The 24917-nt window shown below is 39.5% G+C and overlaps 2 protein-coding genes across 9 annotated transcripts in view; one reads left to right on the top strand and one right to left on the bottom strand.

Moving 5' to 3' along the window:
• The window catches only part of IFT43 (intraflagellar transport 43), a 32465-nt gene extending 26514 nt beyond the window's left edge, over positions 1-5951 (top strand). For 4 of the 7 annotated variants that reach the window (XM_067768076.1, XM_067768078.1, XM_067768079.1 and 1 more), the window contains 4 exons: positions 3-232; positions 295-321; positions 3874-4005; positions 4057-5951. In XM_067768076.1, coding sequence (XP_067624177.1) covers positions 3-232; positions 295-321; positions 3874-4005; positions 4057-4327 — 660 coding nt within the window. In that variant the 3' untranslated portion in view covers positions 4328-5951. The remainder of the gene's footprint in view (positions 1-2; positions 233-294; positions 322-3873; positions 4006-4056) is intronic. The other 3 variants (XM_067768075.1, XM_067768073.1, XM_067768074.1) reach the window with 2 other exon arrangements.
• LOC137240979 (endoplasmic reticulum lectin 1) lies at positions 5196-19986 on the bottom strand. Of its 2 annotated transcripts, XM_067768070.1 has the most exons (5): positions 19664-19982; positions 19494-19608; positions 8518-8640; positions 7680-8386; positions 5196-5974 (listed from the first exon to the last, which is right to left on the bottom strand). In XM_067768070.1, the coding sequence occupies exons 1-5, from the start codon at positions 19817-19819 to the stop codon at positions 5414-5416; spliced, it is 1662 nt and encodes a 553-aa protein (XP_067624171.1). In that variant the 5' UTR covers positions 19820-19982; the 3' UTR covers positions 5196-5413. The 2 variants fall into 2 exon arrangements, with proteins under 2 accessions (XP_067624171.1, XP_067624172.1); XM_067768071.1 differs by lacking the exon at positions 8518-8640 and having other exon boundaries at positions 19664-19986.
• Between the last annotated feature and the right edge of the window lie 4931 nt (positions 19987-24917).

The following is a 24917-nucleotide window of genomic DNA, read 5'->3' as shown; positions in this document are numbered from 1 at the left end:
AGAAAACAGCACGGAAAGGGCGTCGCTCAAAAAGCCGTGACCCAATCGCTGGTGATGCCTCCACTAGTACTAACACATCAAAACCCAATCACACTGAAAAGGAAAAAGCAATTGATGTAATGTTGGAATTACACAAAAATTCCACCAGCGGGGAAACAGATACTACGAAACGACCACCTGTGCGCCGTATATCTGGTGGTTGGGCAGATGTTGGAATACTTAAAAGCTCTAAGTAAGATGAAGACAAACTCATATTTAAAAACAAAAGAAAAGTGCCATTTTATTTCATTTCAGGTCGAAAAAGGGCACTTCATTTGATGAGTAAGTTTAAGCGGAAACTAAAATTCCTTTTTTTTTAAAGCCAACATAAATACGAAATCAGACACCCCAGCGGGTAAGGGGGTCAGAATATACCCGCGGTAGGTATGCCTGTCGTAAGAGGCGACTAAAATACCAGATTCAAGGGGTGTGTAGCGCAACCCTTCAGGTTGCCAGCGCAATATATAGCTTCTCCAAATCCAATTGTCAACCTCACCTATCCGCGGCGAATCCTGTTTCACTAACAGACGAGGCTCTGGCGACCCCAAGCTCCTCATGGATCTTGGGGGTGGGGAGGGAGGGGATGGCCTGAAGGTTTAATGTGGCCACATAAATCGTTCCCGATCGGGTCGGGCTAGCACCTTATTGGTGCTGTGGTACCGGAGCGTACCGGATCTGCATCCGGCAAAGGACCATCACATCGATAACACTCCCCAAAGCCTTCGGGGAGCAACCTTATCGCTACAACAACAACAACAACGAAATCAGATTACACTGATCGAGTTTACCCGCCTATTAATATATTTCCATTTGCTTTATACATATGCGTTTGAGTGAAGAGCGAGTATCGGTATCGAACGGGTCTTCGGCCCCCGAACCAAAATATCCCTACCACTCGGAAAATATCCGAGCATCTTCCAAGACGAAGTTGTCGCCATAAGCCGGTGTGCAGAGATAAATTTACAGCGGGGATATACCAACGAGAAAATCACTATACTCAGTGACAGTCAAGCTGCGCTCAAGGCATTCTCTTCAGTTGAGATTAAATCATCAACGGTGCTTGAGTGCGTAGAGAGGTTAAACAGTCTAGGAGTTAATAACACCGGTCGTCTAGCACGAGTACCTGGACACAGAGGAGTAGATGGTAACGAGCGAGCGGACGATCTTGCCAGGTTGGCAGCGGCCGAAAAGCCAATAGGACCCGAGCATATGGTGCCAATAGGGTCACATACAATAAGGGAGGAGTTTAGACAAAAGGAGACGTGCCTCAGAGAACAACACTGGCGCGAAAGTCCATGGCTTCGGCAGGCAAAGGCATTAATAGGAGGGTACAACTCAAAGCGATATAAGGCTATGATTAACACGGAGGAATGAACTATCTAGACCTCACGATAAATATTGATAAAGAAGCCAAAATATTGAACTATGACATATATGGAAAGCCAACGGCCACCGACACAATAATACATAATACCTCAAATCACCCCCCACCCCAACAGCATAAAAATGCAGCATTAAGGCATTTGGTACATATACTTGAAAGAACACCTCTTACACAAGAGGCAAAAAAGAAATAATGAAAGAAAAATAATAACTGGATGACTATGACATATACTGGAAAAGCAGCATATAAATTGGTAAACTTGTTTAAAAAATACAACATTAACACAGCATTCAAAACATCGAACAATCTAGGGCGAAAACTAAGAACTAGCACTAACTCAGAGGATCCATTTAGCAGCCACGGCGTATACAAGCTTACCTGCGGTTGCCAACAGAGTTACATAGGACAAACAGGACGGCAAATATGAACGAGGTTCAGAGAACATATTAGAGATTACAACAAAAAAAAAACACGGAATCCAAACATTATACCAAAGTCTAACTTCGCGAATCACATGGTCGAGAATGAATGTTCCCCAGCAAACATCAATAGAAGAACAGTTAGGGTTCTTCACATACAAGCAAAAAGCCGACGTCTTTACGTACTCGAAAACATGGGAATCTACAAACAGAAAACATTCGACGGTAGAATAATAAACGAACAGATAAACACAATTTCTGACACAATATTCGAGCCTTTAAAACTTGTTTACAAGAAACAAAGTAATCACACAGGTACAACAGACAAACATTTACAACAGGGACGCCCCAAATGTCGAAAATTTTGAACATCCACGTCGATGGAACTACGCTACCAACTGTTCTACACCCAAAAATCTAGGGTGTGACGTTTGGTCAGGATCTACATTTTGGTGAGCATGCAGCCGCAATTGTACCGAAAATCCAGATCCGTAATAAAATCCTCAAATCCCTTGCTGGCAGTACTTACAAAGAAATTGGCCAGCCGATTGCATGCTACGCGTCCCTATATGGTCGCCAAGCCTAAAAACTACTCACTGGAAGAAGCCACAGGCCTGCCAAAATACTGTTCTCAGAACCGCATAAGGGCGGTGTCAAACTGCCGCATCAAGGACATCAGTATGTTTATAGTTTTAACCAAGTGGTTTGAGTAAAGCAACACGCACGGTACATCAGCCAACACATAATTGGTTCCAGGAGAAAGTGCATCAAAATGGCGCCTAGAGCGCTACTTGGGCCCGGCTCCATAGCCGGGCAGCACAGCAACCAACCAGAACCGCCACGGGCTGTCTTCTTATGTCCCCAGAACACCGTCTACATAATGAGGCGAGAATACTCCCCATCAGGGAGAGAAATGAGATGCTAACCAAACAGTTCCCGTTGAATACCCAGAAACCTGAGCATCCCAACAGACATCTGATTGATGAACCAGCACCGCCTAGGGGCTTAAGGAGTCATCTCCGTAAGCATTTTGAGGAAATACGGCACCTGAGAACCCAGCCGTATGAAGTGAAAAAACACAAGCAGGTCCTTGGTGAACTACATAAACAGGCGTCGGACCTTTATGCCAGGAATTGCCCGGTGAATCCAGTACTAAAAAAACAGTACCCAAAACTTGCGGAAGAGGAACGCAAGTCACTCTAGCACAACTTCGTTCTGGATACTGTAACAGGTTAAACTCTTACCTATCCAGAATCAACCCCGACATACACAATGTTTGCCCCGCTTGCAATGTGTCCCCACATGACACCAACCATCTCTTTAATTGTAATGTGGAACCAACGCCTCTAACACCCCTCTCATTATGGTCCACCCCTGCTGAAACAGCAAATTTCCTTAGACTCCCATTAGAGGATATTGATGACAATTTGTGATCGGTCGCACCTATTAGGTGGGGCGAAGCACTGCTACAACAAATAAACCCAAAACAATTAACGCATCAAAACAACGAACCACAAAGAAGGTCAAACGATTAAAATTAGGGATTTTTACCTGCCTCAGTAAGCCACATAAATCGATCAGTAAAAACCACCCTCGGTTCTGAATGAACACACAACACACAGCACATACACATAACTAAATATACACAAGCATCAATTTTTGACAATACCTGTTCATGTACCTACGAACTATAAATACATGACAAACGACACCAACAGATCAGAACGAAAATCGACACTGAAGATGGCACAACGCCGAAACCGGTTTGTTTCAAAACCAAATTTGAAAAGGGATGACGGAAAATCGTTCCAATATACATCATTTTATTTAAAGTTTTTTGAGTGATAAAATTTTTGTGTGTATCCTTTGGTTTAGCATTTCCGCAAAGTCTTTCAGAGATTTTAAAATTTTTTTAAAAATCAAAAAACATTGCCGCTGAGAAGAGAGAATGGTTTTACATTCCTATATTTTTATCATGGTTTTGACTGTGATGACATTTATCGATACATTCTTCTTTTTAAATATTTCCAGCGAACGTTTCCAAATAGTGTCAATGGGGAAATTGCCGATTGACTCGCCACCTAGAGATGATATCCCGACCATACCAGATATGGATGATTTAAAAGACGAAATTTTACTTAACGAAATAATTGAACCACCAGCGTAAGAATTAAAAAAACCCTACACTGCAATTTACAACTTTTAAATTTTTAGCGCCAACTCTTTTCGACCAAACACACTAAGTGAGCTTAATTTTGATTTGTTAAATCAACAAGCATTTGCCTCATTGGAAAATATTAATATGTCGCTATTGACGCATTGTCTTAAATTGCCTGAAACGTTGGATGAACCAGATGAGGTATGGGAATGGGATACGTTATTTACTGATGTTATTGCTGAAATACATTCGGAACAACTAACTTTTTCGGGAGGCCAGAAGAAGGAAATCGGACCAGATGAAATACCACCGCCTATGTATACATAGATATACATATGTAGAATAATATACTGGCGTTCATAGCAAAAAGTCAGAAAAGTGTAAAAAGTAAAATCAGAGAAAAATTAATTTTTGATTTTCAAGTAAACAATTTAAAACTATATATGTGTTTCTATGAATGTGATTTTTAAATTAGTATTTTTTTAGTTATTGAGCTTTACTGCCTTTTGCTATGGGAGCCATTGGAATTCCCCATATTTAAAATCGAAGAAGTCACCCATTCATTCTTTTGAACGATGTGCGTTACGTATGAAGGTTCTAACGAAAGTTCGTTAAAGTTCTAAATAAAGTTCAAGGGGTTGATAAGTGCAGTACAAAGCTTTATAGCTTCCGCAACCCAACTGTCAACCTCACCTACGCGAGGGGTATCCTGTTACAACTATGAATGTTCCATACACATATTTAGCAGGCGAGGGTAGTACCTTAACCGTGCTTGTTAACCGAACGTACCGGATCTATATCCGGCAAAGGAGCTGACATGATGATAACACCCCCTAAAGCCATGGAGGGTGTCTTTATTGTTAATACAACAACAACAACTTAAGTGTCTCCGAGGATAATAAATTGGAATAAGAGGACCTTCCAATTTACTGCTTGGTAGTTTTTAATGTTTCCTACAAACTGGGGTAATAGGATTTAAATGTTTATGCCAACGCCGAACGGCATCTGCAAGGCAGATAAATTTTCGCTGAGGATTTCCATGCAGAAAAACACTCAGCATGTGCGCCAAACAACGGTCGAATAGCGACCCCATTAAGAAAAAACTTTCCCAAAGTAATTTGATGCTGCTTTTTCTGAGAAGCACATGTAAGCTAGCCATAAATATGCCATGAAATTGAAATCGCCTTAAGAAAGATTGTCTTACTTTAAATACTACTTTGCAGTAGTTCTTGAAACGTATTTTATTGGTGAACGAAACGAACTTTTGTTAGTCTACTTGAAAAAAACAGTTCAAAATATTTTACAGTTCTAAAAAGAAATTATAGCAAGAAGAGTTTAAACTTTAATTAAATTAAAAAATACCTATACATTTTTAAATTAACTTCTTCAAAATTTTTAAATACAAAGATTTAGCTAGGCTAATATATCAACGTGTACTATTGCATCATTCAAGTCATTATTTGATGTAGCTGCGCCCATTTCAGCTGACGTTTTTGTTGACTCAGATGCAGCAGCGGAATTCGTTGTGTCCTCTTCGCTTGTCGGTATTTTACTATTTTTTTGTATTAATTGTTCAATATTTTCTTCCTGCACCAAACCATATTCATCAGCTAATTGCATAAGGTCACAAACGATTGGTGATTCGACCACCAGAATATATTGACATGTTTTTGGTTCTAATAAATAAATGGAGACTGTATTCTGACTGCTACTTAATGGAGTACACATTAATTTGACATCAACTTCACGTGGAGCTCCAGTACGATCACAATGTGTACCACGATCGTAATGATGCCAAAGTGCAGTGGAATAACCACCACGCTTGACCATTTTATCTAAATTTTTTGTCAGCCATTGGCGATGTGAGCTTTCAGAAAAGTAGCCCAAAAATAGTTCCGATTCTGATTGTTTATCCTTATGGAATTGACGTACGTGTCGACCATAACAGAATTCGTATTTCCACCAACCAGTCCCCTATAAGCAAAAAAAAAACCCGAAAATCACAATTGATGCCAAAAAGTATCTTGAAAAAGTGCCGAACTGATCTCGATAATAGTTCTGAAATCGTCCCGAAATAACTTAGGAGCTTACCCAAGCCGTTCTCAAAAAAGGTTTGTGTGCTTGCGCTGCAGTTGTTGCAGCAGTTATACTTTGCCAAAAGCATCACGTTCTTCGGCAAAGTCTGAGCAGTTGTGACAACAACGCACATTCGTGGAATGACATGTGGCCAATCTATTAATCATCACTAGCAATTCAAACGAAAAACAATAATTTTCACTGCGCTATTGAAGCACATTATCCAGCTTGAGTATCAGCAGCATTCCATCAGTTAAATTGCTCTTTGGCAAGACTGCTGTTATTCTTTGGCGGCTCGAACACACCAAATACTCAAAGAGTTCCAGAAGCCACTTGGGTAAACAATCCCGCAGTTATACCGGAACGCCTTAGAAATTATCCCAAAATTATACTTATAGATTTTCAGGTCTGATCGGTGTTTTTACAAACAATTTCGAATCGATGTTGCAGCCACGGTTGCCGACCGACTTGATTCAAGGGGTTGTGTAGATAGATAATTAATTGAGGATCGCACAGCGACCATTGGTCTATTGTTCCCTCAGCTGCTTCACAGCACCTCATCCAAGCCGACATCTTTAATGAACCCTAGCAGTTCACCTTGCTTGAGGGATTTGACGTGAGAGTGCTCTGGCCATGTTGAGCCCATAAACTTAGCCCTACGTCTTGAGATTGCGTCACACTCCAGGAGTACATGGTCCGCCGTCTCCGCTGATTGATCACAAAATCGGCATGTGTTGCTCGATATTATACCCAGCTTTTGCATGTGACTGTTCAGTCTACAATGTCGTGTAAGAATAGCTGTTAGGATTCTTAGGTTATCTTTCGAGAGGCCTATTAATGCCCTATATCGGGTTGTGTAGCGCAAACCTTTCACCTATCCGTGGCGAATCCTGTTTCTTTAACAGCCGAGGCTCTGGCGACCCCAAAGATACTTATGGATCTAGGGGGTGGGAGGGCGGTATGGCCTATAAGATTTCATGTGGTCATACCAAATCGTTCCCGAGATGGTCGGGCTAGTACCTTAATGGTGCTTGTTACCAGAACGTACCGGAACTGCATGCAGCAAAGGACCATCAGCATCGATAACATTCCCCAAGGCCTTCGGAGAGTATTCTTATCGCTACAACTACAACAACCGACGGGATCTTAGGTGATGATTCAATTCTTGCTTAAAAACCTGATTGCTAGTGACTGATAATCAGCTCACACGACTACGATTCTATTCACCTCTCGGTACAGGTTGCCAGCGCAATATATAGCTTCTCCAAACCCAATTGTCAACCTCACCTATCCGCGGCGAATCCTGTTTCACTAACAGACGAGGCTCTGGCGACCCCTCATGGAACTTGGAGGTAGGGAGGGAGTGAATGGCCTGAAGGTTTAATGTGGCCACATAAATCGTTCCCGAGATGGTCGGGCTAGCACCTTAATGGTGCTATGGTACCGAAGCGTACCGGATTTGTATCCGGCAAAGGACCATCACATCGATAACACTCCCCAAAGCCTTCGGGGAGCAACCTTATCGCTACAACAACAACAACAACAACAACATTCACCTCTCTCTTTTTTTAAATTTTATTACATTCTACCTCAATATACTTACTCCAGTCAAACAATTGTTGCCCGAAATGAAATCCTTTATTGCTGTCAAATCTGTAATGGGTGCTTTAGGCGTTTGGGGTAATGCGTCGTTGTTGTTTACTACAGTTGGTGTTGATGGTACATCAACACCAGCACCAATCAATAGTTCAAGTACTAATTTGTCAACATCTGTACCAATTTTATTGAAGAAAGTTATACGTTCGATATTTCCTGTGGTTGATCGTGACAATGTCAAAGCTGCTGCATTCGCATCCTTCGATATCGGTAATTCATCATCGGCTAATTGCATTTCGTTGAGCTCCTGTCGCAACATGCTAAGTGGTTTGTGTATATCAATAGGCGAATTAAAACATTTAATAGATACTTCTTTGGTTTCTTCAGCATGAAAAGCGGGTATCATACATAATAATGGCGTAATTATAATAACTTCATAGTGACACGATGAGATTTCTTTAAAGGAATAAATCTCATTTTTGCTATGTGGCAGACAAACATAGCGCACATGTGTAACGCGTGGCGCATTAATAATGTCACACATTGTACCATCAGTCATTTCTAATTCAAAATATGGATAATTAGTGTTCTCAATTTTTGTAGTCTTATATTTTAAGCCCGCTTTACGATCGCTCTCCCATTCTTTTGCAAGTTTTTCACTCTTTTCTTCTGACCATTTGCCCAAGTAATATTCTTGCAATTTAACATTTTTACCTGAAAAACAAAAAAATTGAGGAAAAGAAAAAAAATTAGTGGTATATGCGAAGTTCCATACGATATTCTCCGACTAAATAATTTTTCGAAGCTTCTTATATACGTTCATAGATAAGTGCCTTCAAAGATACCTTCCCTTTCCTCATGCGATTGTCGAACATGCCGTCCATGGCACACTTCATAGGACCAATATACATCTATTCTATACGAGCAACTTGAACTTGAAAATAGGGGTTGAAGCACGGTTAATGGAGCTAAAAAAAATCAAATTATAACTGTATTTATAAAAAAGTATACGGTAAACAGGGGGAAAAGATTCAGTTAGTGTGGTTTTAATTATACGACGGAAAAATGTACATTTCCAAACCCACACTGATATAATTTTCCATCAGTACACTAATAAAATTGCCATTAGTGCACCACGCTTTGAGAATAAACATAAATAATAGTTGGTAGAGAGATCCTCCTAGATGCTAAAATTATATTTTTCATCTTCTGGGGCGGGCTTCTTAAAGTTGCGGTGGCTTTTTAAATTTATTTATTTTTGCCTAGAGGGGCCCGCACCTGATTCCGTCTGGGCTAGATAGATAGATAGATAATTACTTGAGGATCGCACTGCGACCATTGGTCTATTGCGGCCTCAGCTCCTTCACAGCATCACATCCAAGTCGACATCCCTGATGAACCCTAGCAGTTCACCTGGCTTGATGGATTTGATGGGAGAATGCTCTGGCCATGGTGAGCCCATAAACTTAGCCCTTCGTCTTGAGATTGCGTCACAGTCCAGGAGGATATGGTCCGTCATCTGGGCTAGCTCTCTTCATGGAACTAGGGGGAGGGGAGGGAGGGATGGCCTTAAAGGTTTAATGTGGCCATATAAATCGTTGCCGAGATGGTCGCGCTAGTACCGTAATGGTACCTTGTTACCGGAACCTACCGGATGTATATCCGGCAAAGGACCATCAACATCGATAACACTCCCCAAAGCCTTCGTGGAGTGTTTTTATCGTTAATCCAACAACAAAACCTAGCGCCCCGGACTCCACATTAAAATGTATTTATTTCTTTATTATTACGGCTGTTTAGGCCTAAAACTTAAACTACTAAATACAAATCATTATTATAATCATTTAGTGCTATTGAATATGCTGTCGGAATGGCATGAGATTCCGATCAGCTTCTCCAACCCAATTGTCAACCTCACCTTCGAGCGGCGAATCCCGTTTCACTAACAGACGAGGCTCTGGCGACCCCAAGCTCCTTATGGAAATTTGGGGTGGGGTAGGGAGGGATGGCCTGATGTTTTAATGTGGCCATACAAATCGTTCCCGAGATGGTCGGGCTAGTACCTTAATGGTGCTGTGTTACCAGAGCGTAACGGATCCGTATCCGGCAAAGGACCATCACATCGATAACACTCCCTAAAGCCTTCGATGAGTAACCTTATCGCTCCAACAACAAACGGACGAGTTTGGGAGCCACTATTTCAAGGGATGTTGGAAAGGACGTGTTGCCAATCCTGCAGTGCGCCCAGCACAAGGCAACAAAATTTTCAATTATATTGGTATTTTAAGCTGCCGGAATGTATTAGTTGTCGCTCAACACAGCTAAACATGTATTTGGATGTTGTAAATAACGTGTATACAATCACCCTCAACTATGTTTAGTAATGACGCCGTCGGAATGGATGAAGATTCCGATCAGCACAGCCCTCAACTCCTAACTCCAGACCAGTCAACACAGCTAAACATGTATTTGGATGTTGTAAATAACGTGTATACAATCAACTCTCAACTTTGTTTGGTAATGACGCCGTCGGAATGCATGAAGATTCCGATCAGCACAGCCCAACAACTCCTAACTCCAGACCAAGGTCAACACAGCTAAACATGTATTTCGATGTTGTAAATAACGTGTATACAATCACCCCTCAACTTTGTTTAGTAATAACGCCGTCGGAATGCATGAAGATTCCGATCAGCACAGCCCAACAACTCCTAACTCCAGACCTAGGTCAACACAGCTAAACAAGTATTTGGATTTTGTATATAACGTGTATACAATCAACTCTCAACTTTGTTTGGTAATGACGCCGTCGGAATGCATGAAGATTCCGATCAGCACAACCCACCAACTGCTAACTCCACACCAAGGTCAACACAGCTAAACATGTATTTGGATGTTGTAAATAACGTGTATACAATCACCCCTCAACTTTGTTTAGTAATGACGCTGTCGGAATGCATGAAGATTCCGATCAGCACAGCCCAACAACTCATAACTCCATAAATAACGTGTATAAAATCAACTCTCAACTTTGTTTGGTGATGACGCCGTCGGCATTCCCAAGGCAGTCGGTTCTATGTACCGGAGCGACTCGGGATTTTCCCCGACCAAGGACTGTCATTTCAGTGTGACCCCTCCCACAAATTGTCATCCTCCCAGCAGCTCCTTGCAGCAGGACTGCTCCATATTCTCTTACTCCGGGAAGGCATCGAATCCAATCCGCGTCCGTCTCCTGACCCCGGTCCTGAGAAATGGTTTTGCTGCATCTGCCGGAAAAGAATCTTTTTAGGACGGTCATACTCTGTTCAGTGTGTCTCGTGCAAGGGATGGTTGCATCGGACAGGTTGTTCTGGGCTTGATCCCAAAACCCGACGTCCACGTAACTTTTATAAATCTTTTGTGGCTCCTTGCTGTTCACGCCCAAGGGCGTCCCGTAGTCTACGCCTTAGCGCCCCCACTACCCTCCAGCAGCCCCGCTGCTCAGCAAGCCACAACAAGTACCCGCTGCTGCTCGCGCCCCACGGCGCCAACAACTCAAACAGCTGATACCACTCATAACTACTACCTTCGTAGTAGAGTTGGTAGCAGTGCTGAGCATCAGCCCCTGCCCCCGTCTTCTTCCCCCTCTTTTCCGGCAGCAATCGTGCAGGTCAGGGAAACAGACTCTTAGTCCCTACCTCCGTTTGCACCGTCTGCCAGCACAGAATATATAGGTTTGCGACATCCGCCCAATGCAGCTCCTGCCTTGGGTGGTGCCACTTTCCCAGATGTTCTGGTCTCCGCGACGGCAACCCCCCGACGGGTTTCATCGCGCCATGTTGCCAGGTCGCAAACCCAAATCATCAGGGTACCCCAATGCTTACCTAAGGACGCCCAGTCCCAGGGCCACAACAGCAATTGCGTCCTGGCCTTCCACAACCCAGGCGTAGTCACCCGTCACTTACCCCCAGAGTGGCGACGTCTCCCTTTATGCACTTCAGAATCCTGCAGCTAAACTGTAATGGACTAACTGGGAAGATTACGGAGATAGTCGATTTCATGAAGCGGCACAACATCCGCATTGCTGCGATTCAAGAGACTAAACTCACAGCAAGATCTGCATTGCAGACCTGCTCTGGGTATAACGTCCACAGGAAAGACGGCGAGAGCGGAAATGGAGGCGGTCTCGCGTTTATCATACACCACTCTGTGCAATATTATATATTTGATCCTGGCATCGACCGCAGGGACAATGTCTTAGAACGTCAAGGCCTATCTGTCCGGTCAGGCGATGCAAACCTAGAAATCATCAACATCTACATCCCTCCTGCCATCTGTTGCCCAGTGAAGCTTTTATGAATATACTAGCCGGAGAAAGGCTCAATGTAGGCTGGGAGCGGTGCAGAGTATATGATGTAGTGCAAGTACTATGTTGTTTCAAATGCAAAGGCTTCAATCACAGAGCCAGTGACTGCAAAGAAAAAGAAGTATGCACAAAATGCTTGGGTGAGCATAAATATGTGGTATGCAATAAAGAAGCAATAAATAAATGCATCAACTGCATCAGGGCAAATAAAGAATTAAATTTGGGACTGGACGAAAATCACGATTCCATGGACAGAATGTGTCCTGTGTATCAACAAAAGCTCATAGCAAGGAAGAGGAAGATTGGCTATTAGCAACCAACGAGGGAATCTGTAACCACAAAGCACAAGTCAAAAACTAAAACAGACCTGCGTAACAAAGTGCTCAACTTGGACTGTATATATCTTAATATTAATAGTATTACAGCAAATAAGCTAGAGCTGGAACATCTTATAGAAATAAAAAAACCCAGCATTGTTTTATGCGCGGAAACATGTACAACAGATAAAATCATGGATTCTGAGCTATGCATTTCCACATATAAATTCATCCGCTGCGATTCCCACAGTAGACATACAGGTGGTGTTCTAATGTATGTACATGAAAATTTACAATATAGCATAGTTTGTAATAAAGTTATTGACAGGAATGTGTGGTGCATTGTCATAAAACTTAAAAAATATGCGTTAAAATGGCAAATTGGTGTACTCTATCACTCACCAAATAGCAGTGATGCTGACTTCATGACATACTTAAACAATGTCATCAATGAACACCTCAGGGAATCTGACAACATTATAATAGTTGGAGATTTTAACATTAATATGAATATATCATCAACATACTCAAACCAGCTTATAAGTTTATTTGCACAAATGGCTATGGTACAAAGAATAAATTTCAACACAAGAATAACTGAGCACTCCTCTACGAAAATAGACTTACTCTTCAGCAATAATGAGCAAGTTAAAACTGAACATGTAAGTGGATATAAAATTTCCGATCATGAAACAATTCATTTCAAAGTACCAACAGCTAAATATTGCAAAATGAGAAAAGTTGCTACTGTCACCAACTGGGAGTACTATAGCGCAGAAAATCTTTTAAATCTGCTGCGAACGTGCGACTTTAGCTCTGTGTCTCATGTAGGAATAGAACGTAGAACTGAGATCCTGAACAATATTTTAACTGAAGCTATGCAAGCATTGACGTATGAGAAGAGGATCCAAATACAACTGAGGAATAAGTGGTATGACCGTGAGCTAAGGGAACTGCACAAAAGAAAATTTGAATTCTATAATACTGCTAGAAATACTGGCAACTGGGTGGATTATAATGGCATAAAAAAAGTATATAAAAAAACTGTTATGTATAAAAAGAAGAAATATATGGAAGATAAAATGCTCGATAGTGCAGGAGACATGAAGCGAATGTGGAAGTCTTTAAAACATCTTGCTGAGCTCACCGATGACAGAAAGGTCGTTAGCAAAATAGTAATTAACGGTGAATGCCTCGAGAAGGAATACGATATAGCCAATGCCCTAAATACATTTTTTGTACAGAGCATAGCTGAAATTAATGATAGCATTGAAATAATTCCAATTGCGGCAGAAACAAGTGTAAATAATGCAATTGAAACTTTTCAATTCACCGACGTAGAGTTAGATGATATAATGAACATTACTAAATCTTTTAGAAACAAATATGGTGGAAAAAAGCTTTTGTCGGAGGGGGTATTTAAAGATGCCATGATTTACATTGCTCACTTCTACAAAGATATAATACATGAATCAATAAACAGTAGCATTGTTCCAAATTGCTGGAAAGTATCAACTATAGTACCTGCGGAAAAAGTCAAAAATACAGTAAGGCCCGAGGAACTGCGCCCAATTAATACGCTACCCGCAGATGAAAAAATTATGGAAACGGTGGTTAAAAATCAATTAGTGGCATATCTAGATAAATACCAAATTATTATACCTGAACAATCTGGGTTTAGGAAAAGCCATTCTTGCGAAACCGCACTGAATATGGTTATTGCGGAATGGAAAGAGGATATAACTGATAAGAAAGTTGTGATCTCAGTCTTTTTAGACTTAAAACGTGCTTTTGAAACTGTGGATAGAGAGGAACTGCTGAATGTTATGTTTAATAATGGGATAAGAGGAAAATCCTTGGAATGGTTCAGAAGCTATTTGAGTAATAGAAAACAGAAGACGATAATTGGAAGTGCAGTTTCACCGGTTGCTGATGTACATATTGGGCTACCGCAAGGTTCAGTATTGGCACCGCTATTGTTTACAATATATATTAACGATATTAAAGAATGCTTGAAATATTGCAATATTCGACTATTTGCGGATGATGCATTGATAACCATTAGTGAAAGAAGTGCGGGCTTTGCGGTATCGAAAATGCAAGAAGACTTAGACTCCCTTTACAAATGGCTATGCCATAGAAAGTTGAAAGTGAACGTGGATAAAACCAAAAGTATGATATTTTGCAAAAATCAAAGCATTATGGGTGCCAATAACCTTAGCAATATTACTCTGAAGATAAGAAATGTTGAAATTCAGCAAGTAGACAAGATCAAATACCTAGGAGTCTGGATCGACAAAAACCTTAGATTTGGAGAACACATAAGTTATTTAGAAAACAAAATTGCAAAAAAAATTGGTTTTATGTACAGAACTTGTAAATATATTAGTCAACGACACAAATTATTAGTGTATCGATCAATTATTGAACCGCACTTTATCTATTGTCCAACAATCCTGCTATTAGCAAATGACACACAAATAAAAAAACTGCAGATACAACAAAACAAGGCAATGCGATTAATTTTAAAATGTTCGCTTAGAACACCAAAAACTACAATGCTAAATATGTTAAACTGGCTCAGTGTAAAACAGTCGATATATTATTTCACATTGAAATTTATACATCATATGAAATTAGGAATAACACCGAATTATCTGAACGGGAGAATACATTTTAATCATGAAATACATAACTATGGAACTAGAAGCAGCGGAAATATAAGACTGCCTAGAGTAAGAACGGAGTTCGCTAAGAAGACTTTAGAATATATAGGTTATAAAATGTACAATGAATTACCAAATGCGATAAAAGACTGTGAAAATATTAATAAGTTTAAAGCAAAATTATTTTTATACTGTAAGTCATTAAGCATGTAATGTATACAATTTATTTATATATATACATATATATATATATTTTTTTTTTTTACCTTGAACTAGGTCTTAACGACCGTAAATAAATAAATTATTATTATTATTATTAGTGGATACCGCCCTAATATCAGGGCCTTACTCACTGCCAACAATCGCATTATCTTAGGTGATTTCAATGCCCATCATGATCTATGGCATTCAAACTTGCGAGCGGACAGTAGGGGTGAGATGTTGGCGGATCAAATAGAAGAAACGACGTTCTGCACAATAAACGGAGACGCCCCCACACGTATGGTAGGAAGTTGTCACAGCTTGCCAGATATCTCAATCGTGAGCGCAGAACTCGTAAACTGCGTCAACTGGCAGCCGATGGTAACATTGGCATCCGACCACCTGCCCATACTTATTTTGCTTAAGCGTACCGCCGACTTCATCGTCACTGAAAAACGCACTTTCATAAACTTCAAAAAAGGAAAGTGCCCTCCCTATCCCGACTGATGCCCGCCAAGGGGAGCGTGCCTTCCGTAAGGTCATTAAATCCGCCTAGGCACATTTCATTCCCGCCGGGAGAATTCCCGAAATCCGGCCCCACTTCCCGGCGGAGGCCGCAAACTTAGCGAGAGAACGTGACCTTATAAGACAGCTTGATCCAGGCGACCCCCAAATAAGGGATATAAACCAACGCATCAGATTGCTTGTGGATGAATACAAGCGGGCGAAATGGGAGCAGCACCTAAAAGGTTGTAACCTCTCTACCAGTGTGGGTAAACTTTGGTCCACCGTAAAGTCCCTATCGAATCCGACTAAGCACAAAGACAAAGTTTCCATCGCCTTTGGCGACAAAGTGCTGTCGGACGCGAAAAATTGCGCGAGCGCTTTCTGCCGACAATATATAATGCATCCTACGGTCGACAAAGATAGACGGAGAGCCAATAGACACGCACATAAACACAAATTCAGCGCGTCACCAATCACCATCGCCGCTAAAGAGGTTGAGGACGCCATGGGTCGTGCTAAACCATCCAAAGCAGTGGGCCCAGACGGCATAGCCATGCCGATGCTTAAAAGCCTAGGGAAAGAGGGTTTCAAATATTTGGCGCATGTCTTCAATCTGTCTCTTTCCACCTTTGTCATACCTGAGAAATGGAAAATGGCCAAGGTGGTCCCGCTACTAAAGCCTGGGAAACCAGCTAAAATAGGTGAATCGTATCGTCCGATATCCCTCCTATCGCCAGTGGTAAAGACGCTTGAAGCCATTTTGCTCCCTTATTTCCAAGCAAATTTGCAGCTAGCCCCTCATCAGCATGGCTTCAGAAAACTCCATAGCACTACCACCGCGCTAAATGCCATTAGCGCCCAGATAAATTGCGGTTTAAATCAATACCCCCACCATAGAACAGTACTCGTAGCGCTAGACCTATCAAAAGCTTTCGATACGGTCAACCATGGCTCGTTACTGCAGGACCTGGAAGGGTCTACCCTTCCCCCAAGTCTTAAAAGGTGGACCGCAAATTATCTGGGTGGTCGGCAGGCATCGGTGCAATTTAGAAACGAAGCATCAAAACCAAGGAGAATTAAACAAGGGGTGCCACAGGGTGGTGTCCTATCCCCACTTTTGTTTAATTTCTACATATCTAAGCTACCTTCACCACCGGAAGGAGTCACAATCGTTTCCTACGCCGATGACTGCACAATAATGGCCACAGGCCCAGGCCCAAAGATCGATGCGCTATGCAATAAAATAAACGGCTACCTCCCTGATCTCTCCAGTTTTTTCGCCTCGCGAAACCTGGCATTATCACCGACTAAATCTTCCGCGACCTTATTTACAACATGGACGCCCCAAATGTCGACCATTTTGAACATCCACGTCGATGGCACTACGCTACCGACTGTCCTACACCCCAAAATCTTGGGTGTGACGTTCGATCAGGGTCTAAATTTTGGTGAGCACGCAGCCGCAATTGTTCCGAGAATTCAGAGCCGTAACAAAATCCTCAAATCCCTCGCTGGCAGTACTTGGGGAAAAGATAAAGAAACGCTCATGACTACATACAAAGCAATTAGCCAGCCGATTACGTGCTACGCGTCACCCATATGGTCGCCAAGCCTAAAAATCACCCACTGGAAGAAACTACAGGCCTGCCAAAATACTGCTCTCAGAATCGCCACGGGCTGTCTTCTTATGTCCCCAGAACACCATCTGCATAATGAGGCGAGAATACTCCCCATCAGGGAGAGAAATGAGATGCTGACCAAACAGTTCCTGTTGAATACCCAGAAACCTGGGCATCCCAACAGACATCTGATTGATGAACCAGCACCGCCTAGGGGCTTAAGGAGTCATCTCCGTCAACATTTTGAGGAAATACGGCATCTGAGAACCCAGCCGTATGAAGTGAAAAAACACAAGCAGGTCCTTGGTGAACTCCATAAACAGGCGTCGGACCTTTATGCCGAGAATTGCCCGGTGAATCCAGTGCTTAACGAAAATTATCCAAAACTTGCGGAAGAGGAACGCATACTCCCCAGGGAAACGCGTGTCACTCTTGCTCAACTTCGTTCTGGATACTGTAACAGGTTAAACTCTTACCTATCCAGAATCAACCCCGACATACAAAATGTATGCCCCGCTTGCAACGTGTCCCCACATGACACCAACCATCTCTTCAATTGTAATGTGGAACCAACACGCGGCTATTAGGTGGGGCGAGCATTGCTACAACAACAACAACTGACGCCGTCGGAATGCATGAAAATTCCGATCAGCACAGCCCAACAACTCCTAACTCTAGACCAAGGTCAACACAGCTAAAAATGTATTTGGATGTTGTAAATAACGTGTATACAATCACCCCTCAACTTTGTTTAGTAATGACGCTGTCGGAAATCATGAAGATTTCGATCAGCACAACCCAACAACTGCTAACTCCAGATCAAGGTCAACACAGCTAAACATGTATTTGGATGTTGTAAATAACGTGTATACAATCACCCCTCAGCTTTGTTTAGTAATGACGCCGTCAGAATGCATGAAGATTCCTATCAGCACAGTTCAACAACTCCTAACTACAGACCAAGGTGTATCTGATCCAATTCTTGGGAGAAGTTGACAGTTTGTTGACTTATTTTCCATCGTGTGATGAAAATGCCAAAACTTTAAAAACAATTTACTTAGTATGTATAATAAATAATTTGACCGGAGATAAGGAACAAGTGCAGTATACGGACAATGCTGATATAAAAAAAACGAAAAATTGAGATCGATAGGTATTAATAAAAGAAACATAACGGTATATTTTTTTTGTTGGGCAAACAACAACAACAAAAGTTATTAAACTCCTAACTCCAGACCTAGGTCAACACAGCTAAACAAGTATTTGGATTTTGTAAATAACGTGTATACAATCAACTCTCAACTTTGTTTGGTAGCGACGCCGTCGGAATGCATGAAGATTCCGATCAGCACAACCCAACAACTGCTAACTCCAGACCAAGGTCAACACAGATAAACATGTATTTTGATGTGGTAAATAACGTGTATACAATCACCCCTCAACTTTGTTTAGTAATGACGCTGTCGGAATGCAGGAAGATTCCGATCAGCACAGCCCAACAACTCATAACTCCATAAATAACGTGTATACAATCAACTCTCAAATTTGTTTGGTGATGACGCCGTCGGAATGCATGAAGATTCCGATCAGCACAGCCCAACAACTCCTAACTCCAGACCAAGGTCAACACAGCTGAAAATGTATTTGGATGTTGTAAATAACGTGTATACAATCACCCCCCAACTTTGTTTAGTAATGACGCTTTCGGAATGCATGAAGATTTCGATCAGCACAACCCAACAACTGCTAACTCCAGACCAAGGTCAACATGTATTTGGATGTTGTAAATAACGTGTATACAATCACCCCTCAGCTTTGTTTAGTAATGGCGCCGTCAGAATGCATGAAGATTCCTATCAGCACAGTTCAACAACTCCTAACTACAGACCAAGGTGTACCTGATCCAATTCTTGGGAGAAGTCGACAGTTTGTTGACTTATTTTCCATCGTGTGATGAAAATGCCAAAACTTTAAAAACAATTTACTTAGTATGTATAACAAATAATTTGACCGGAGATAATTATCATAAAAGAAACCGTTCAATAATTTCTCCACCAAATTTAATTTAAATGTTGTTAATGGTGCACGAATGGCACATTAGGCCCACACACTTACTGAATACAGTCCCAGGTCAATACATATTTTAAGTTTACAAAATTTACTCACACAATTCAGGTTCATTGGAACCTTTCTCCTCTCTCGCATCCTGAACTACTGGTATAACGCAATCATATTTCTCGTGTTCGTGGGTGTAGAATGTACGTAGGTGATTTTTTAAATCCTTTGAATTAATGCAGTTTACTGTAAAAATAATAAATAAACCGATATACACTTACCGGCTCCTTATCAAAATCAGGCATCTCAAAATCGATTCTATATACCACTGAATCATCAAAGTCCTTAGCATCGTGGCCGTCAACAGATAATGCGGCTAACAACCACAGTAAGGAACAAACAAATATTTCCCGACTTTTATATTTCAGCGTCAACATTTCTCTTCAAAGTCGTGGGCAGTTTTTCGCCAATAATTTTTTAATTATTTCTTTTTATTTTCTGAAAAAAACTGACGTGTATTTACTACAAAAAAACAGCTGTGTTAGCTTTTCTATTCGAATTTGCGATTGTTTCCATTTTATCGATATATGTATGCACTTGAATCGGTCCCAACCAACATTCGCATCCAAACACGAGTAACCTAAGGCACGGCTACACATGCACTAATTTACAATAAATCGTCAATAGATAATTACGGGTTTACATATGTCCCATCCCTAGGAACTAGATTACACTGGTGTAGGGTTATCTACTTTGTAAAATATACTTTAATTTTGTAAATTATTTTTTATGTTATAATACTTTTCATCTTATTTCAAAATAAAAACGTTCTAGTTAGTTATTTTTAAAATTTTTAAAAAGTGAAAATAATAAATAATACATAGAATAAATTTATTTAAATATATAGTTTAACACTATATATTTATGGCGATCCTACAATCGAACCAAAGGAACTATTTGTCGTGTTATTTATTAACGAATCATATATCAACATTCAGGTTGATATTTTAGAAATCTTTTATTTTGATTTTAAGTATAAAAATTTATTTTTGTTTATTTTTGAGTTTAAATATTTTAATACTAATCAGAATTTTCTTTTTTTGAAGTTATTCAAAAATTTTAAGTTAACACGAAACTCAATTAAAAATTAAAGTAAAGAGTACAAAGTAGTTAACACTATATTTTGTAGGGTTATCTACTTTGTAAAATATACTTTAATTTTGTAAATTATTTTTTAATACACGTCCAATTTCAACTCGTTCAAAAGATACTAACGAAAAACCGAAAAAGACCCGCGGGTATCTCCGAAACCGGGGGTGATATTCTTAATATTTTGCGCAGAACACCCTTCTGCGTTGGCGGCATTCGGCCGCGCTTATAAAAAATTACCCTGGGTGGGTCCAACACCGGTATGGAGACCAAAACTATATACGCACAAAACACTTATGTTCACAATTTTTTTTGTGGGTACACCAACATTACAACAACCACATGAAAATCGCCAACTTCAACTGCAAATATCTCGAGACAGAGATACAATTTTTCTTTTCCGCCTTCGGATTATTGTTTTCGAGATTAATACGCCTCTATCGATATTTTTCGACACGTATTACCAGTGTCATGCTGTCGTAAAGAATTACCAAAAAAAAAAGTTGCTAATGTCCGCCCCTAAATTTAAAAATTTTTTTATTTTTTTTTGATCCTTCGAAATACAGCCGAAAAGGTTTTTTCATTGTAACTTGGTTATTTGACGTCCGATTTTTTAAATTAATATGTCATTATTTTGGTCTTGAGAAGCTTCCATTTCTGTTAAATTTCCTTTAAATCTATGATTTCGTTTTCACATGATTAGGTCAGCTAACAAAGTTGTACCCCTCCCAACTGCGTACAGCGCTAATACCAAAATGTAAGCTTTCGATTTCAAAGTATTTTCGAAAGTAGGTATGTATTCTGTTTTTAAATCCTTTTTGTACTTTTTATTTGGTACTTTTATCATCACTGGGTGTGTACGTTTCATACTTATATAATTTTAATAAAACAATGTAAATAAATGTTATGTTTAAAGACACAGAGTGAAAATTTCTGAAAGTGATCACCGAAAAACGTTATAATTTATTTTTGAGCAACAAAGATATTATTTGATAGATATCGATAATACAAACAAATGCTCGTCTTCGATTTTTCCAAAAACTACTGTATCCTTAATTATCGCCATTTGAATTTTCTTTGTCCTTTTTCTTTTAAAGTTGAATAGCAGCCGATAGGCTCCACCGATCTTGACAATTCAAACACCAATTTGCTTGTAATTAAAAATTCTTTAAGAGCGCATTTTTATATCTGTGAAATAAATTTCTATTTTTAAAATTGTTGCAAAAACCGTGCAAAAAAATTGTTCTGGAGCACATTTTTGCACGCAAGGAAAACCACATTCGCAAAATTTTACTCTCTATGATATTCCGTTGAGAAAAAAATTGCCCGCAGTAATGAAGCTAGATATTTTCATTTGCACACCTTGGACTTGAAGATTTTCCATACAAAATTATATGTTTCAAATACTTTAAGTATTGAACATTTGAATATTTGTTTTCTTTGAATATTTCATTTTTGTTCTGTAAAATTCTGATTTCTCTATCTATTGGGGGGGGGGGGGGGGGGGGGGCTTTCGAAATTCTACATTTCGAAACTTCGAGCGTGGTACGCTCTTTTCCCTTATTTGGAGGGCTGACTTCTTTTTTTGAGGAATTTGGTATAACAGCTGTTATGCACGACCACATTTTTACTTTTTCAATTTGCTGAACGCGTTAACAAAAAAAAAAATAATTAAATTTCGAAATGTAGAATTTCGAACTTCAAAAGCCGATATCTATTTTTTGGAGGCTAACTTCGTAAAACGGAGATAGTACTTTGTTTACTTAAGCCTCAATCTCTACAAAAATGTGGGTTTTGTTCAATACCCAGAAAAAAAGTTGATTTTGTTGTTGTTGTTGTTGTTGATTTTGTCGCATAGTGTTATTATTATAAATACGAAACAACAGGTTTGACTCACTTATTTACTTTGATTTCCCCTATTTATGATATTTGGCATATCTTTATTAACTTTTCAATGCAAACCCTAATAATAACTTTTCCTCCAAAAATACCATGAGTTTCAGGTCTAAGTATAATAAGAATCAGGTAAAATAACATATGCAATAAATATTGAAAGTGCTATAACTTCTTGTTTATTATTTTAGCAATATGCTTTAAAAGCAACATTTTCTTGAATTTTTAAGTACTTTCGTTTGGTAAGGAAAAAGGGATACTTTAGGGGGGGTTTGTTAACTGATCTAATCAAGTGAAAAAGACTTCATAGCTTAAAAGGACATTAAACGGAAATGTGAAGCTTCTCAAGGCCATAATAATGACATATCAGTTTTAAAAATTGGACGTGAAATAACCAAGTTACAACGAAAAAACCATTACGGCTGTATTTCGAAGGATAAAAAAAATAAAAAAATTGTTTTCCGAAACGCTCTCAACATAATCATTAAATTTAGGGGCGGACATTAGGAACTTTTTTTCGACCCAGCCTAGCTCACAAATACTAAAATTCGTCCAAATCAAAAATGTTATTTCTGTCAAAAGATATTTCCAAAAAACCGAGAAATGGTCCCGGAGCTCTTCGAAAACGGGGATGGTATCCTTAGTATTAAAACACCTTTCTGCATTGGCGACCTTTGGCCGCGATTATAAAAGATTACCTGGGTGTATCTAACACCGGTTTAAAGATCAAAACTAAGCCCCCGAAAAACATTTTTACCCAGAGTTTTTTTGGTGGGTACGACAAAATCATAAAAATGGCAACCACATGAAAATTTTCAAATTTGTTCGCAAATATTTCTTGAAAGAAATTAAATTTCAATTTCCGCTTTCGGGACTCGTGGTGCTAGGTCAAAAACGCGTCTTTGGGCACCTCTCCCAATATTTTTTGACGATTTTTAACAGTTGTGAGCTAAAGTTTCGGTTCAAGAGTTAAGTCGGATAGTTAACCGATTTCAAAATAAAATTGGTTGGAAAAACCTTCTTTATGAAATAGTTATTAAAGATTCGGTATCATATATGAGACATTTCTATGGAATAGTGCCTGAATCATGGAAAATATCAACAATAGTACCTATTCGGAAGGTAAAAATCCAGTTCAAGTGGAAGATCTGAGACCGATTAACACATTACCTTAGAAAATTTTTAGAGTTAGCCGTAAAAAATCAACTTGTTAGCTACCTTGAATATAATAAAATACTTATGAAAGAACAATCTGGTTTCAGAGAAAGGCACTCCCGTGAAACTGGGTTAATTTATGTCATATCGAACTGGAAAGAAGAACTAAGTTCAAAAAAAAGTACAGTCGCATAGTTCATGGATTTAAAAAGAGCTTTTGAAACAATTGATAGAAATATAATGCTCGCTAAGTTACGTCAAATCGCGATAAGGGACATTGAGCTGAAATGGTTGAAGAGTTTTTAAACAAATCGGATTCAAAGAACGGCTATAGAATCGATGGTCTCGGAGGAGGCCGTTGTAAAAATAGGATGGCCACAAGGCTCGGTATTGACCCCAGTTCTCTTTAATATTTACATATATTAATGATATACTCTTAGAATTGAAATACAGCAAAATTAGGTTGTATGCAGATAATGCCCTACTAGAACTAAGTGAATCGGACTTAACGTTAGCTAAGACTAAAATGCAAGAAGATCTTAATTCACTACACAGGTGGCTTTGCAGTAATATGCTAAAATTAAATGTTAACAAAACAAACTTTATGATCATATAAAGAAAGCTGTACTTTACCCGAAAAAGATTTCCTTTATTTTTATATTAAGTTTGCTAAAAGAAAAAAACAGGCACATCATTCATAAGTTTGTTTAGCCATAAAAGGGACGGTGCCACGCCCATTTTTGAAGGTTTTCCTATTTATTGTTATAAATCCAATTGGGAAATGAAATACCATTCATATAAAGCTCTTTTTTTTGCAAAGATATGGCTTATTTTATTGGTTCACGCCCCTTTTAAAAATCTTTTATAAAAAAGTGGGCGTGGTCCTTAACTGATTTCGCTAATTTTTCTTCAAAGCATTCCTTATAGTAAAGGCAGCCTCTCTGCCGAATTTTGTTACGATAGGTTTAACGATTTTTGATTTGTGATTAATAATATTTGTAAAATTGATTTTATCACAAGTGGGCGGTGCCACGCCCATTTAAAATTTTTTTTTCAAATTTTTATAATTAGTCTCAATCCACACGTCAAATTTCAACATTCCAGGTGTATTATTTACTAAATAATCAGGTTTTTTGTGTTTTCCAAAATCTTATATATATAAAAAGTGGGCGTGGTTATCATCCGATTTCGTTCATTTTCAATACCAATCTATTCTGGGTCCAGATAAGCCGTGTACCAAATTTGGTGCAGATATCTCAATATTTACTGAAGTTATCGTGTTAACGGACAGGCGGACAGACGGGCGGACGGACATGGCTCAATCAAATTTTTTTCCAT

The sequence above is a fragment of the Eurosta solidaginis genome, chromosome 2, assembly GCF_040869045.1.
Source record: "Eurosta solidaginis isolate ZX-2024a chromosome 2, ASM4086904v1, whole genome shotgun sequence".
Lineage (NCBI taxonomy): Eukaryota > Metazoa > Arthropoda > Insecta > Diptera > Tephritidae > Eurosta > Eurosta solidaginis.
Note: the sequence above shows the minus strand (reverse complement) of the source record. Positions and strands in the feature narration are given on the sequence as shown.

What these genes read in the sequence shown, in the direction of transcription:
- LOC137240979 (XM_067768070.1), bottom strand. Translation starts at nt 19,819, where the DNA reads ATGTTGACGCTGAAATATAAAAGTCGGGAAATATTTGTTTGTTCCTTA. An exon ending in CTGATTTTGATAAGGAGCCG is followed by an intron (nt 19,609 to 19,663) that starts GTAAGTGTATAT and finishes ATTAATTCAAAG; the next exon opens with GATTTAAAAAATCACCTACG. An exon ending in GCAACAATTGTTTGACTGGA is followed by an intron (nt 5,975 to 7,679) that starts GTAAGTATATTG and finishes TTTTGCTTATAG; the next exon opens with GGGACTGGTTGGTGGAAATA.